The 15,474-nt window shown below is 30.2% G+C and overlaps 1 protein-coding gene across 1 annotated transcript in view; it reads left to right on the top strand.

Annotated features, from left to right (window-relative positions):
- Window positions 1–8,435: 8,435 nt before the first annotated feature.
- LOAG_16403 (CBR-LAM-2 protein) overlaps window positions 8,436–15,474 on the top strand; it is a gene marked incomplete at both ends in the record, with an annotated part of 15,929 nt that continues 8,890 nt past the window's right edge. Inside the window, 16 exons of the mRNA XM_020449055.1 lie at window positions 8,436–8,532; window positions 8,601–8,721; window positions 8,996–9,062; window positions 9,288–9,532; window positions 9,650–9,833; window positions 10,120–10,250; window positions 10,442–10,617; window positions 11,144–11,247; window positions 11,600–11,802; window positions 11,900–12,144; window positions 12,334–12,544; window positions 12,827–13,041; window positions 13,197–13,430; window positions 13,661–13,853; window positions 14,611–14,841; window positions 14,914–15,034. Coding sequence (XP_020307511.1) covers window positions 8,436–8,532; window positions 8,601–8,721; window positions 8,996–9,062; window positions 9,288–9,532; window positions 9,650–9,833; window positions 10,120–10,250; window positions 10,442–10,617; window positions 11,144–11,247; window positions 11,600–11,802; window positions 11,900–12,144; window positions 12,334–12,544; window positions 12,827–13,041; window positions 13,197–13,430; window positions 13,661–13,853; window positions 14,611–14,841; window positions 14,914–15,034 — 2,778 coding nt within the window. The remainder of the gene's footprint in view (window positions 8,533–8,600; window positions 8,722–8,995; window positions 9,063–9,287; window positions 9,533–9,649; window positions 9,834–10,119; window positions 10,251–10,441; window positions 10,618–11,143; window positions 11,248–11,599; window positions 11,803–11,899; window positions 12,145–12,333; window positions 12,545–12,826; window positions 13,042–13,196; window positions 13,431–13,660; window positions 13,854–14,610; window positions 14,842–14,913; window positions 15,035–15,474) is intronic.

Genomic DNA, 15,474 nt, shown 5'->3' with positions numbered 1-15,474 from the left:
CTCTCTCTCCTCCTCTCTCTCTCTCTCTCTCTCTCTCTCTCTCTCTCTCTCTCTCTCTCTCTCTCCGTCCATTATTTTAGCATAATCTTTTTACCATCTCATTTTTTCATATTTATTTACTTTTTTGATTTATTTTATCTCACTTTTGACCGATATATTTCTGATTAAAATAAAAATTAGCATTTCCGGAAAATTATTTACAACAAAAATTATAAAATAACTTGAGCCAACCATACAAACTCTCTTATCTAATATCAGTCTATAAATGATAAAACTTTTTCTGATCATTTCGTTTTCATGAAAACTCTCGTTTTTATCAATTTTATCATTTATAAATCTTTCCTTCTCATCTCCACCTCATCCAACTCCCTTTAAAAACTTTTCTAGCAAAACCTTATTCCCATTATTTTTACTATTATCACCACCATATCACCTGATTTTTAATTCAATAACTTTAAAATAAATTCGACGATCACTTACAGGCTTCCTCCTTTTGATAAGTATCAATGCATTATCAGTACTGTATGTTTCAATGAGAATCAGCCTTTCTACTCCTTTGATGACTTCTTTTGTTTACTTACAAAAAAAAAAAAAGTCGGGAATGAAATTTCGTAATATCAATGAATAAATTGAAATTATTTCAACAACTGAGATAGGAAGTACCAGCACCAATATCATTTCAATTAAAGTTCCTGCTACTTCTTCTTTATCAAATATTTCATTTGAAATGATAGTAATAGGAATTGGATAGTTTATGTGAGACAGCTGTTCTTTTTTGATCTTAGAAAGAGAGAAAGAGGACAAATGACAAAGTCGTAATCCTCCACTGATCGAAAGTCCGACCTCATCATCATCATCATCTTATTGAAATTACCGGAGCAAAAATTGATGCTACTTCATTTTGCATCAAATTAATTGATGATAATCTCCATACTTTTTTTCTAATTAAAGTTTCCATTTAAAATGATTGTGTATCATGCTGATTTTTTTTTTTGTCATATATTTAAGTTTATTTACTTTATCGAAACTAGTTTTTTTAATTTTAGTTTTTACAGCGTCAAAAGTAGTTTTTACAGCAGCCACATAAATGGAAGATATGATTTTCGTAAATTTTTTAAACTTAGAATTTAACTGGAATTTTCTTGAGAATTTCATTTCGAACTTTTAAATGATTGAAAAATCAGATTAGTCCTTAAGATTTTATCAAAATAAAAATCCTAACTCTATGAAGGATATAGGTAATTGCTAATATTATAGTATATGTATGCAAAGATGTTGATAGATTTATCCTGTGTTCAAATGTCGCGTAAAATCTGGAATAATTGATTATATGACAGGAAATAGTTTCAATTCTAGTTAGATTATCGAATTTTTAGCTTAGTTTTTATTTCTTTTTTTCTGATTTTTAGCTTAGTGTTCCCGTTACTAATGTAATTATAGTGTAGTTTTCGTATTCTAAAATATCATTCATAAGTTCCAATCTGTTTTAATGTTTTATCTTCTTAGTTGTTTAATAAAGCAATCAATAAGCTATCAAATAATGAAGTTATTAATTGGACAGGGAAGTCGAGCTGAATTTTATTACAAAATTCAATTTTCTAAAGATTTTTGAATTTTATTTAATTAATTACTTTCAAATGGATAAATTTCATTGAAAAAAAAACCAACAACAACAATTGTTTTGTTAATAATCGCAGATAGCATTTTTTTTTTTTCAATATTTATTTATTTATTTATTTATTTGTATTTGGAATGTTTCCATGCATTAAATATACATCACAGAATTCTTTCCTATGGTCCTTTTCACATATAAACTAATAACAATTATTCAATGATTTTGTCTATTATTTAAATTTAAAATTTTGTCATAAAAATGAGACTTACTTTTTCTTGTATTATTTTGTAGATCAGTTCAATTATGATATCTTCACATACATATTATTAAATGGATGCATAAGTTACAGTATATAGAAATTACTGTGTAAATCTTTTATTACTTTATAGGTTATATATAATCAGTTCAATTGTAACATTTTCACATACATTATTAAATGGACGCATAAGTTACAGTATTTAGAATACTGTGTAAACTTTGCTGTTAAAAAATGAATGATTATGTATAATACTTATATTCAATATTACCTTTAATCCCTACAATGGATGAATTACTTTGGATAATATTCCTTATGATGTTTTAGTAGAATGCTGAACAAATGAAATTCATTCACAAATGAAATTGACAATTAGACTTAAATGAAATAGAATATATTTTGAAAAATCTTCTATCCTATCTCTATTCCTTTACAGAAATTCTTTCTACCATAAATAGCAAAATGACAGAATGACAGTTTAATTTGAAATTGTTAAGCTTAACATTAAAGAATACAAGCCATCCTTGTTATGTTTCAACGGAATTGCAAGAATTTCAAGTTTCATAACTTTTTACAAAAAATAAAAACCAAAGAATGGATTGTTTCCATTAAAATCTTATGAAATCCAATGTATTCAAATGTGGACAATCATATTGGTCAATTGGTATTACAAAAAAAAGATTAAAAATAAAAGATTATATACTCTAAATGATGATAAAATCAGATTACAACTGATTCAATCATTAGTGATTATCATTGATCATAAATGATAACATGAAATGGCAGTATTGATAATTTTGTTCCGCAAGATGTTTACATAACAACGGACAGATCATCATCATTTTTCCTCTATCCTTCGTTCTTTTTTTCTTTTTTATTGGCTCAACAAATTTTATTTCCTACAATGTTACATTTTATTCATCTTTGATATGTTTTGTTTCCACCAAATTCATTGTCCATTTTTGTTTTTTTAAAATATATTTCATATATTTGGCTTATGAACAAAATCCATTACCGTATCCTTTATATTTCTCAAATCTTTTCTTTTTAAAGTAATTTTAGGTTTCCCATTTTTTTTTCAATTTTTTATTCTTTCAATTTCAAAATACATTATTATGTTCTGATATATCTGTTAAAAAATACTTTCACTTCTAATAAGTAATGTAAATGATCTAAATCGAATGAATCAATTACAATCTGATTGTCTTTTAAGTTTAAAATATAAAATAACATCTTTTGCATATTTTGTATGCTATAATGATGGTGATGATTATGTGACAAAGGTCGACAGTTATAAAAAAAATTAAAGAGACAATAATGGCATATATTATATAGATTTCTTTATTTTCATCTTTCTCTCTCTCTCTCTTTCCCTCTCCCCCATCTTTCTTTCTTTCTCCCTCTCTTTCTTTTAATAAATATGGATAGATAAATATAGTTATTTATGTAAAGGCGTAAAATAAAGTAGCAATGAAATATGATACAATGACAGCAGCGCCACATTATAATGACCTTGAAATTGCTTTTGGATTTATGCGCTCTCTTCATTCCGTGAATTATTATTATTCTTATTATTATCTCGTTGTCTTCACCTTCGTACATTGTCAACCACAAATTTTGAATTTCTGAGGATAACATTAATTATTATGCATATGTAATTTGTATCAAAAAATGCGGTAATGTACTCAACAAATAGCTTAAAAGTATCAGAAAACTGTATGTATGATGAATAAAATATTAATCTATATTTTCTATTTCTCTTAAAAGGAATTAACAGTTCAACTATCATTTATGGGAGCATAGTGATTAAAAGTCATTTAGTAAAGTAGTAAAATATAAATGAAAGTTGAACCGGTACAGACAGATAAATTCACGTAACGTGAATTCCCCTTATCTTTTTGTCAAATTTTAAATTTTTATAGATTAAATCACGTAACATGAAGTCCTCTTATCATTTTCTGGTCATTACAGATTAAATCGAATTCCCCTTATCATTTCCTTCTTACCAAGTTTTTCTCTGACTTACGTGTCCCTTACGCTTGAAAATAGAACAAATTACAAGCAGTCTTTCAGTCTTCCCTTTCACTAATTAGTAATATTACCATTTATCTGTCCTTATTGAGATTGTATTGAGAGAACTCATTTTAAGGAACATTTCTATTTTCACATTATACATATCGAATGTGTCGCATGTATGTCGCATACTCTTTGTCGCATGCATCTTTACGAATTCAATTTCGTGTTATTTGTTTCGGTTCTAATTACAATTTTGCCAAATAAAATATTATTAATTTTATTATGCTAAGGCATTAAGAAACTCAATGTAGTTTATGTTTGCTTTTTTTTTTTGCTTTTTTTAAACATTCTTATTTTCATTTTTGTAAATTATAAAAAGTAATTAATGGCATATTGAATTCCACCAATTAACTGTTAATTGGAAGTTATGAAGTAATTTAATGATTTAATCTTCTCCGTCCAATGGACTGTAAAGTACTTCAATGAATTGTGCAATTTAATTTAAATGACCATTAACAGGGTTATAGAAGTATGATAATATTAAATGAGAACAAAATGCATCATTGCATCTCGCAAGTTCATTATCAGAAACATTATCAGAAAGCTATCGTTTTACATTTGAATTATCAAAGTTTTAAATTTTAAAATTAAAATTGAATTGAATATGGGCTGAAAAGTTGACAGATTTAGTCAGCATATCAAATTAATTAACGAATACAATTTGTTTATCATTGAATAAATGAACAAAAGATTTTTGTGATTATTGTATACAAGCAAGCGCAAATGTCCTAGCTATTTATCTTCTTGGTTATTTTCTTTTCTACTCATATCATAGTATAATTTGTACTCGATTAAAGTAATTAGATTGGTTTGGATCTACGATAATTGACGACCGGATCAAAAGTTTGCTAGTTAGTGAAAATTTAGTGATACTTTTCTCCATTTACAAACTAATCATTTTGTCACTATGTTAGCAATCTTATCTCAGATGATAAACTGATAATTAATATTTTAAGCTCAATAATATAGAGTAAATTTGTTCATTTTTAGTTTTTCAATTAATTTTGGTCAAACCAAAATTTTGGAATTTAATGAATTAGATTATTGATGAGTAGAGACTTCTATTCAGCAATCCTATCCTGGTGATAATTGAGCTAAGATAATCTTATCGTTAGTATTACTAATAGCATAACAAACCATAACAGGTCAACTAAATGGACATATCCTACTGTTGGTCAATTACGGATGTCCAATTTTGTAAATACTTGATAAAATTGCACAAAACTGCACCAGTTGACTAGCATTATTTCAACTAATTTGATTTTAATTATTTTTGTCAACTACTGTTCTCATATTTTAATAATCATTTCATATACATATCTGTCATACTGTCCTTATGTGTCCACTTTCGATCACACTTCATAATAGCAATGATTTCTTAATCTCTGATCGCTCTTAGAATAGGTTAATAATTTTTAATGCAAATTTTGTGAAAATTTTATTTTTATCAGAAATTAAAGAAGAATTACTGATCGTTAAAGAGGTGTTGACAATCTTTTACCCATTTCTCTCCTACAATATTGACTGATTGATTCCATCACTCATCAAATGCATCAAAGTGTTATTGACTGTTTGAGAATAATTCTGTAAAAATATTCGATAAAGAAGAAAATATTTTCCAGAATAGATATGATAATAAAACTCTAAAATAATATAAAGAAATGATAAGAAAGTGTTATCAATTGATGCATCAAATAACTCCAAAAACTGGACTATGATGAGAGTAACGTGAAATATGACGTGGTGATAAGGAAAAGTGTTTTTCATTGCTCTCATGTTTATTTATAATTCTTATCACACTGTTATCAGTTCATTAATTTCCCACCTTAATAGATTGATAACAAATAAGTAAAATAAGCAATGAACAATAAATATATGACTTGAACTTGAACTCTATCGAAATATCTCAGTTGTAATGTATTAATTGATCATAGTTACAGAAATTCGCGTCATTCATGCTAGCTCTTTTTTCCTTCCCTAAATTTGTAGGAAAGGAAGTGGTCAACTAACCTCTAGTCAAAGTTAGGATGAAACAAAATGACCGTTGCTTACTTGTACATGTATTGACATTAGGGTATCGGTATTTACTTTTGCCAATTCTAACTGTTTGATTAAATTAATGCTTAGCCTTTATAAGACTGAAAATTTGTCATCCTTGAATGAGTGGCAAAGTGAGTGATCATATCAGTCACATTATCAATCCTATAAACATCATAAATCACACGTGTGTTGACATAAGTTCGCGTGAACGATATCAGATAGATACAAATATATACAAACATTACCGCATATGATATATATCATACTTGTATCACATTATACGTTTAATGTACATGCGAATGCATGTTGCTAATGCAATATGCATGCATGCATGCATTGCAATACATTGCATTAACAATGATCATCTTCGGCAATTTTCAACGCAATATTCAATTTATGAAACATCGTAAAATTCCTTTTCTTACCGGTGCTTTTTGATGGTTTCGGTTGCCAATGGTATATTGTCTCCTATGCAGTTACCTTCCTTCTTTGGTACCGTTTTCACTACTACCGCTCACATTAATGATAACGATAACGACATTTTAAACGACATGAAGAAAGAGAAGTAGGAGTTGCTTGATCTTTAGTCACCGTTCTCATTCAACCTTCAAAAATTTTTGTCAACGATAGGAGCTATTTGATGGAAACCATCTTTTTCAGTGTGTATTGGCAATGTTGCCATCAAATTTATCGTTTACAGTTGAGTAAACAAACCTAAGTCGAACTTGACAATACTCGATCATTCCTTCTAAATTTCGATAATCTTTCTAGTAACTCAAATGTTTTAGGAAATAGCAAATCTTTAATTCTGTCATAATGTCTCTTTTAATCATTTAAACTTCAATTAAACTTCCAAATATATTTGAATATAAGACAGATATGCACTGATATAAATGTATATTTGGACATTTAATGGTCATTCCTAGAATTTAAAATTACTAAATTTATTCTTATCACCAATTAATGTTTAAATTTAATAAGTCTATTCAAATAGTTTACCTTCCTTCCCATTCACTCCTTAAATTGTCTCTCTGATACAAATGACAATTACTTTCACTGTCAACTTCCAGCATTGGTTGAAATGTGGATAGAAAAAATAGTGTTTTCGAGAAATGTCATCAAAATGTATCGGTGAGGTGTATACGTTTTGAAAATTTCACCCATTTTCATTTCAAATTACTGCCTTGGCATGCAAAAAAAAAAGAAGATATCATTGTTGTTATAAAAATATAAACAATGCCTTGTTTAATTGCAATCACAGAAGTGATATTATCATTTCATCTCCAACTCTCTATTTATTTCTTCTATCTGCCCATCTTTCACCTTATCATCATATTAATTATCACTAATTACTATGACGAAGACTACTTGCCTGACCAACTACTAAGTTAATTCTATCCAAAATTCCTTGTCTGGAAAAAAAAAAATTAAGCTAAGATTGCAAATCATTTTTAACATCTGGCGTGTACATTTATTATATGAATTCCATAAGAGGGAAAATCAACATATGGTCATTGATGACTTTTACGATATAATTACTGAACTTCACTTTACTGTTATAAATTTCATCTCATTTACCAATGAGAGATGTGTATAGATTGATGTCGCATTGTTGTCAAACGATTTTTTTTTCAACCAAATTACAACATTTTCAATTTCTTCCTTCTCTCTGTTGTTTATACTGCCAATTGTCCACTTTTTTTTTTTTTTTTAAATTTGTTTATATTGGAGTAAAATTATTTTCAACCAATCATCATTGCTATTTTAAACATATTGAATATGAATTGTTTAGACGTTCTCTCCGCTAAAATGATCCTGTTAATGTCATTTTATATACAACCATCAATGCTTACTTATTCGATCCAAACAATTTTCCTTTCTCTTATTTTTATCTGAATTTAACTTCCCATTCAATACATTATCAAAATCATCGATCATCATTATCATCATCATCATCATCATTATCATCAACATTATCGTCATTATCATTATTATCATCATTAAATTTCCATAATTTATTAATATTAACCTTATTTAGCTGTTAATGGTTCAGTGCATTTCGGAACGGAACAGTAAAATAAGCTGTGATTAGACTCTTATGCTAGAATTCATCAACAATACATCTTATAACAATTCTTACAAATTTTTGGTCTTTTCGCTATCAAATAATATCACGAATATTGGCTTGTTATTGATAAGACAAAATTTATCAACTGAATTATCAATAATTCTTGCTTTGATCAGCAAGATTTGAAAAAAAAAAAAGAAAATGCAACAGCATATGGTCAGGTAATAATTGCTATTTTCTATTATTATCATGATATAATGCATGTTTTTTTTTTTTGCTTACACAACTGGATATAGTTTCCTTTCTTTTTTAAAAAAAAAAAAAATTTCATTTTTAGGATATTGCATTATCATCGACCATATAGGACAAATTTAGAACTAATGCAATTAATATACTTCCTAATTTGGATATGTGAAACAATAATAGCACAACCAGCAGAGCAGCAACCATCGATTGATCCGAATCATCATATCCCAGGTTTTAAAAATTATCATTAATTAGATAACAAATCGTGTAGTTGATAAAATGTAATCATCATTTTTAAGGAAGTAGTCCATGTTACGACGATATGAATATCCCGCAGCGATGTGTTCCAGATTTTATTAATGCTGCATTCAATCTTCAGGTTGAAGTAACTAATACATGTGGTCTTAATGGACCTACAAGGTTAACTCATACGTTTTAAATTCAAATTTTAATTCTAAATTTGGAATTCTAAATTTGGAAAAAAAATTACCAGTTGTTGAGATTGTTATGAAAATATGAAACAGTGTCATTTAAAATTAAATTGTAGAGGAAATAAATTCTGATATCATAAAAGATGAACAATTCTTTTAGTTGATATGCGACAATTACCATTATCTCCTTTTCTAATTGTGGCGTATTTGTCTCTTAAAATATGTGCAGTTTTTTTTTCTTTTTAACATATCAAACTTTTCAGTTACTGTGTACAGACAGGTCACAGTGGCGTACGTAAAGTTTGTGACATTTGCGATGGCAAAGTTGAGGTAAAATCTTTTCATAGCCTATCAGGTTGATTTTTGCCCCAATTTCTTCATTAATTAAAAAAAGAAAAATCTTTTCTGTTTTATAATAGAACGAATTTTGGGGATTTGACATGAAGTGAAAAGATTCCTTTCACTAATTTTGAGGAAGAATGAGTTAATTAATTAATTTAAATGACTTGTAGTATGTGTCATAAGTATCACACCAAATAATTATGACTTTTTTAGGCATATGCTCATCCTCCTGCTTATTTGACTGATTTTAATAATGCAAATAACGAAACTTGGTGGCAATCGGAGACGATGAACGAAGGCATCCAATATCCGAATAGTGTTAATTTAACACTACGTCTTGGCAAAACATTCGATATCACTTATGTTAGACTGAAATTTGTCAGTCCAAGACCGGAAAGTTTTGCAATTTTTAAGAAAACTCGTCCGGACGATGACTGGATTCCGTGGCAATATTACAGGTTAATCTTTGCATTTTAAGAGATAGATTATTTTGCATTTATGATAATGAAAGATATTTTGCTGAAAAAAAAAAAAGAAAATTTCTATAAATGAATAATTCGAAAGTACTTTTGAAGTGGATCATGTCGTTCAACATATGGAATAATCGAGAAGGCACCCATTTTACCGAGTAATGAAGCTGTGGCACAATGTACCCGGGAATTCTCAGATATTTCTCCATTAACTGGTGGTAATATTGCATTTTCAACATTGGAAGGTAGACCTAGCAGTCAAAATTTCGAGGAAAGTGAAACATTGCAGGTCTTGTTTTACATCACATTCTCGGATAATTTCCATTTTTGTCAAAATAATCAATATTATCACTTGAAGCATAAGTTATCTGTCATATCAATAAGACTATTTCATCATTTAAGATGACCATTAGTCTGAATCATTTTGTTTAATCTATCTTATGGCTAGATTCTAGACAATATATCACTTAAATATTCTGTTAATACACCATTCTGTTTTCTGATGATATACTTCAATATTATATCCAGTTATTACTTACACTTAATGGATGGATTTTCCTAGAACAAAACTACAGGAATGGGTGACAGCATCTGAAATACGGATCATGTTGACACGGATGAATACATTTGGCGATGAAGTGTTCCGAGACGCAAAAGTCTTACGATCATATTATTATGCCATATCTGATTTCGCTGTTGGCGGCAGGTGAATATATTGATTGAATGAGAGCAAAGTTTTGACGAGAAATTTATCATCATGAAATTATACCTAATCCAATCATAAATTTCCTTAATCATTAACAATTTACATTCCTCTTATAAAGGTATGTTGACATGGCATGAGTACTGTAGCATTATTCCGGTTCCGGTATGCAATCCATCCTAACTGATTTGCAGGTGTAAGTGTAATGGACATGCAAGTGAATGCGTGAAGTCAACAGGTGATGGTGAAGATCGTTTGGTATGTCGATGTGAGCATAATACAATGGGTGCTGATTGTGATCAATGCTTACCTTTTTATAACGATCGACCATGGCGAGTTGGAACTGCAAAAGAGGCAAACGAATGCATTGGTGAGGTTTGATCAGTTAATGATAATGATAATAGAAACTTTGTGGTGATAGTGATATAAAGGATGTAATATGCGGTCGAAATTTTTTTTTCTTTTCATTTAATTACGGTATAATTGATAGCATCAATTTCGAATGGTGGAAATATTTTGGACATCACACTTCACGTCCATTAAATGATTTTCATTTTGAGTAGATCAGAAAGATGATAATTTCTTATCATCTTCGTGTACTCTTTTTCACACCTCACTAATTTCATCATATAAGCAGTTATCATTTAGAAAGAAAGTTAGATCTGAGCTTATAAATCTGAGAAGGAAAATATTTCCCATTTAATATTAACAAGTGGTCATTCTTCCTCATGGAATACACTATGACCTTTGTTTTTGAACACATTGCAATGTCATTCTTCCTCATGGAATACACTATGACCTTTGTCTTTGAACACATTGCAATGTCATTCTTCCTCATGGAATACACTATGACCTTTGTCTTTGAACACATTGCAATTAATGATTGTAATTTTTAGCTTGCAACTGCAGTCATTTATCAAATCGTTGCTACTTTGATCAGACACTTTTCGAACATACAGGTAGTGGTGGACATTGTATTGATTGTGCTGGTAATACTCAGGTATAATACTTTAAATAATTTTATCTCGACATCATGCTTCTTTTTAACTTCTATCCTTTCTTAATAGTATAACTTATCTGACCTGAGAGATGACCACTGGTCATCATGTTCAAGTGTCTTTGATGGAAAAAGTAATGAAGAGAAAAAAGGATAAATTAATTATGTGAGCACAAAATTAATATATAGGATTGTCGAGAACAATGCTGCAATGATACTACTGGAAATGTATTGTAAAGTAATAATTGTATTCGTATTATGGTACTAATGAAATTAAACAAATTAAAAAGATTGAATTTGAGATTGGTATTTATTATTGCAATATGCATATGCATGCTTTTCTCTTGCATTTTAGGGAGCACATTGCGAGGAATGCGCACCGTTCAATTGGCGTCGTCCTGGTGAACATTATTGTATTCCATGCCAATGTAACGAAATTGGATCATTAGGCATGCAATGCGATGAGCATGGTCAATGTCCATGTAAACCTGGAGTGAATGGACAATTCTGTGATCGTTGCATGTCCGGATATTATGAGTTCTCGATTAGTGGATGCAAGTATGTGTTCATTTATAATTGATATGAGATACTTTAAAATCTATCAATTCAATACTTATCAATCAATGATACAAAACTTTCATATCGTACATTTCAGAAACTGTTTATGCGATAAGGCAGGATCATTGAACAATGAATCAGTTTGTGATTCGGAAACAGGTAGTTGTAGTTGTAAATTAAATGTAGAAGGACGACAGTGTAACAAATGCAAACCTGGATATTTTGATTTATCATTGGATAATCAGTTCGGTTGTACACCATGCTTTTGCTATGGTCATTCGTCCATTTGCTCCAGTGCTGATGGTTATTATGCAATGAATGTGAGCAGTAATTTTGTTGATGGTTCGTTAAGTTTTAACATTTTCAACCCAAGTTGAATGAATTTTTTTTTCTCCTCTATTTTTGCTATTATGAAATAAAGTATTAGTGATTGAAAGTACGGTAACATTATAAGGAAGCGATTCGTCTCATAAATGATCACTGAATTGTTTCAGTAATGCATGTTTTAATTAATTATAATAATTATATTAGGGAAAGAACTTTGGAGTGCTACCTCATTACGTGGACCGGAAGATATTCAATGGGCTGAAATGGATAAAGCTATCGCTGTTTCCGATATTAATGGATCACCGGTTTATTTTGTTGCACCGATACAGTTTACCGGAGATCAACGAGCGTCATACAATCAGGATTTATGGTTTACGTTGCGTGTACAGAAAGCGCAAGTGCATCCTAGCGCAAGGTATGTGCTTTTTTTTAAATTAATAAAGGATGTTAATTTTTTGAAATTACCTTATATCTCTTCTTTTAATTTATAATTATCATTGTCCTCTAAAAGTACTCAGACTTAGAATGGCGCAAATTGATTCTTCTCGTTTAATTTCTTTCTTATATGAAGTTTGATATTTTCAGTTCTAAAAATTTTCTTTCTAACTGGAAAAAAAAATTCGATTACTACTTGTCATCATTAGGATGCATCTTTTTCCGTTAGTTGACTTTATTTAAGATATTCCATATATTTCAGAGATATATTGATTATTGGCCAAGAAGGCGAGGAATTAACCATACCAATTTTTGCCCAAGAAAATCCAATGCCATCTGTAAATGAACAAACGTATCGTTTCCGGATTCATGCAAATCCGGTATTTCAGTGGAGCCCACGATTGAATGAGTTGGATTTTATCGGGATTCTTTCCAATGTTAGCGCTCTTAAGATTCGTGGGACTTATTCAACTGGAGGTGATAATTTTTAAATTTCTCATATGGAAAAAAAAAAACTTATTAATTGTTGCCTTTTCTCTTTGCTTTTTAAAAGTTTCCAAGATCTTTTCATTGCACAATTATCTGATAGACTTAAATGTATCTACTTTATTTGTCATTTTATATACTTTCAGATGTTGGCTTCTTGAGTAATGTTCACTTGGGATCAGCAGGTTTGGCTACCTCAGCCGATGAACCAAAGGAAGCGCAGTGGATTGAATCATGCAACTGTTTAGAAGGTTTCATTGGACAGTTCTGTGAATCATGTGCTTCTGGATATCGTCGTGAAATAAAATTCGGTGGACCATTTGATCGATGTGTCAAATGTGAATGTCATGGTCATTCTACTTCTTGCGCACCAGAATCAGGTTTATGGATTCAAATTTCAAATCTTTTTTTTTTATCCATTCAGGGGCAACTTGTGTTTTCCTTTAAATTGAGCCATAATTTTAGGTTAAAAAAAATTTTTTTTTGAATTTAAACTTGAACAAATATTTAAGACATGGAGAAAAACCTAAAATTCAATATTCATTGGATACCGGAAAATTCTTAGATCAAAAAATACAGAAATTACATTTTAATGTATGAAATATTTCAGGTGAATGTATTTGTGAACATAATACGGCCGGTGATACATGTGAACGTTGTACACGTGGTTATTACGGGAATGCACTACAAGGTACACCAGATGATTGTACAAAATGTCCATGTCCAGAAGATGGTCCATGTGTTTTGCATACTGATGGCGATATCATTTGCACTGATTGTCCAACCGGATATACTGGCCGAAGGTAGGGGAGATTATTTAGCTTAATTGAAGCATAGATTAGCATTCAGAAAATGTCCACAACTTAAGCATAGTGAAAGAATTTCTTTTTAAGACCAAACTATAAACATCCCAAGTCTAATCAATGCTGTACCATCAAGTACCATCCTCATTTAAAGAGCATAATTTTGGCTTATTTAAAACAAGAAGAATCCTTTTAAAATTTATATTTCTTTTTAAAGTTATTAAATTGTTATTGTGCTGCAAAAGAGAGGAACAAAGAGAGTTTTTTCTTGAATTAAAAGCAACTTGATAGAATAGCTGATAAATTGATATGACAGCCTTTATGTTAATTAGGGATAAGTTGAAAGAAGTTTTCTACACTTCCAACTTTTTCAAATTATTCGAAATTGCTTTCGCTTATCGCAAAAAAAAAACCAATTGCCATTTTCCTTTCCATCTTCTCCTTCTCTAGGATATTAAGATGAAGGATGGAAAGAAGCTAAGTATTGTACTTCAGAAATTAAACCTTTAAATCTTACATTTATGGGATGATGGCATTTTCTGTAGAAATATAACAAAGTCAGTGAGTGTCATGTATGCATGTATGCATGCATGCATGCATACATGACATTAAGAATATTAAATGCAAATTTGGGACATCCATTCATTTTCTCGCTCTTTATGAAAATATCCCTTAATGCAATAAATAAAGAGTTCAATAAATGTTGGAAAAATTAGAAATTTATCGGAATATATGATGATGAACATTCATATTTCAGATGCGACGTTTGCGCTGATGGTTTCTTTGGTAATCCAAGCGAGGGGAAATTATGTGTGGAATGTTTATGTAGTGGAAATATCGATCCCAATAGTATCGGAAATTGTGACTCATTGACTGGTGAATGCAAAAAGTGTATTTATGATACAACTGGCTTCAATTGTGAGGAGTGTAAGCCAGGCTATTGGGGTGATGCACTTTTAGAGCCAAAAGGAGATTGCAAAGCATGCAAGTATGTCTATTTATATCTCTTATCATACATATATCTTACAAGATATGATAAAAGGGGATAAATATTTTATAGCTGTTTTGCGCCTGGTACCAAACGTCCTAACGTGGATTATGTCGTGCTTGAATGTCAACAAAATGATGGCCAATGCAATTGTCAACCCCACGTGATCGGAATACAATGCGATCAGTGTCAGGTGTCTGTCTATTTTAACCCATCTTTTTTTTCCACTTTTTTCATTTCTACATCATTCACCACCATAAAACAGCAACACAGCAAATCTTACTTTTTACATCGATACTCACCGCCACTCTATGTGTCTGTCCGTCTGGGTCTCTCGTCGTCTGTCCACACCATCCCTGATCTTCACGTTCTCTATATATGTGTGTATGTGTATGTGTGTGTATGCGTGTATATATGTGTGTGTGTATGTGTGTGTGTGTGTGTGTGCTAGTAAACGTAAAATGGTACTAGCTAGTACGAAGAGATCATCGTATTTCTCAGCTAATGGCCTCAACGGAGAAAAAAGAAATGACATTGTACTTGTAGTATTCGTCTTGTGGATCATTGCTTGTTCATCTCTATGTCTTATCCTTTTCTTTTTCCCTCTCTCTCCCTCTTTCTCTCCCTCTCTCT

The sequence above is a fragment of the Loa loa genome (assembly GCF_000183805.2).
Source record: "Loa loa unplaced genomic scaffold supercont3.2, whole genome shotgun sequence".
Classification (NCBI taxonomy): Eukaryota; Metazoa; Nematoda; class Chromadorea; order Rhabditida; family Onchocercidae; genus Loa; species Loa loa.
The sequence above is the reverse complement of the archived record's forward strand: the minus strand, read 5'-3'. Positions and strand labels throughout refer to the sequence as shown.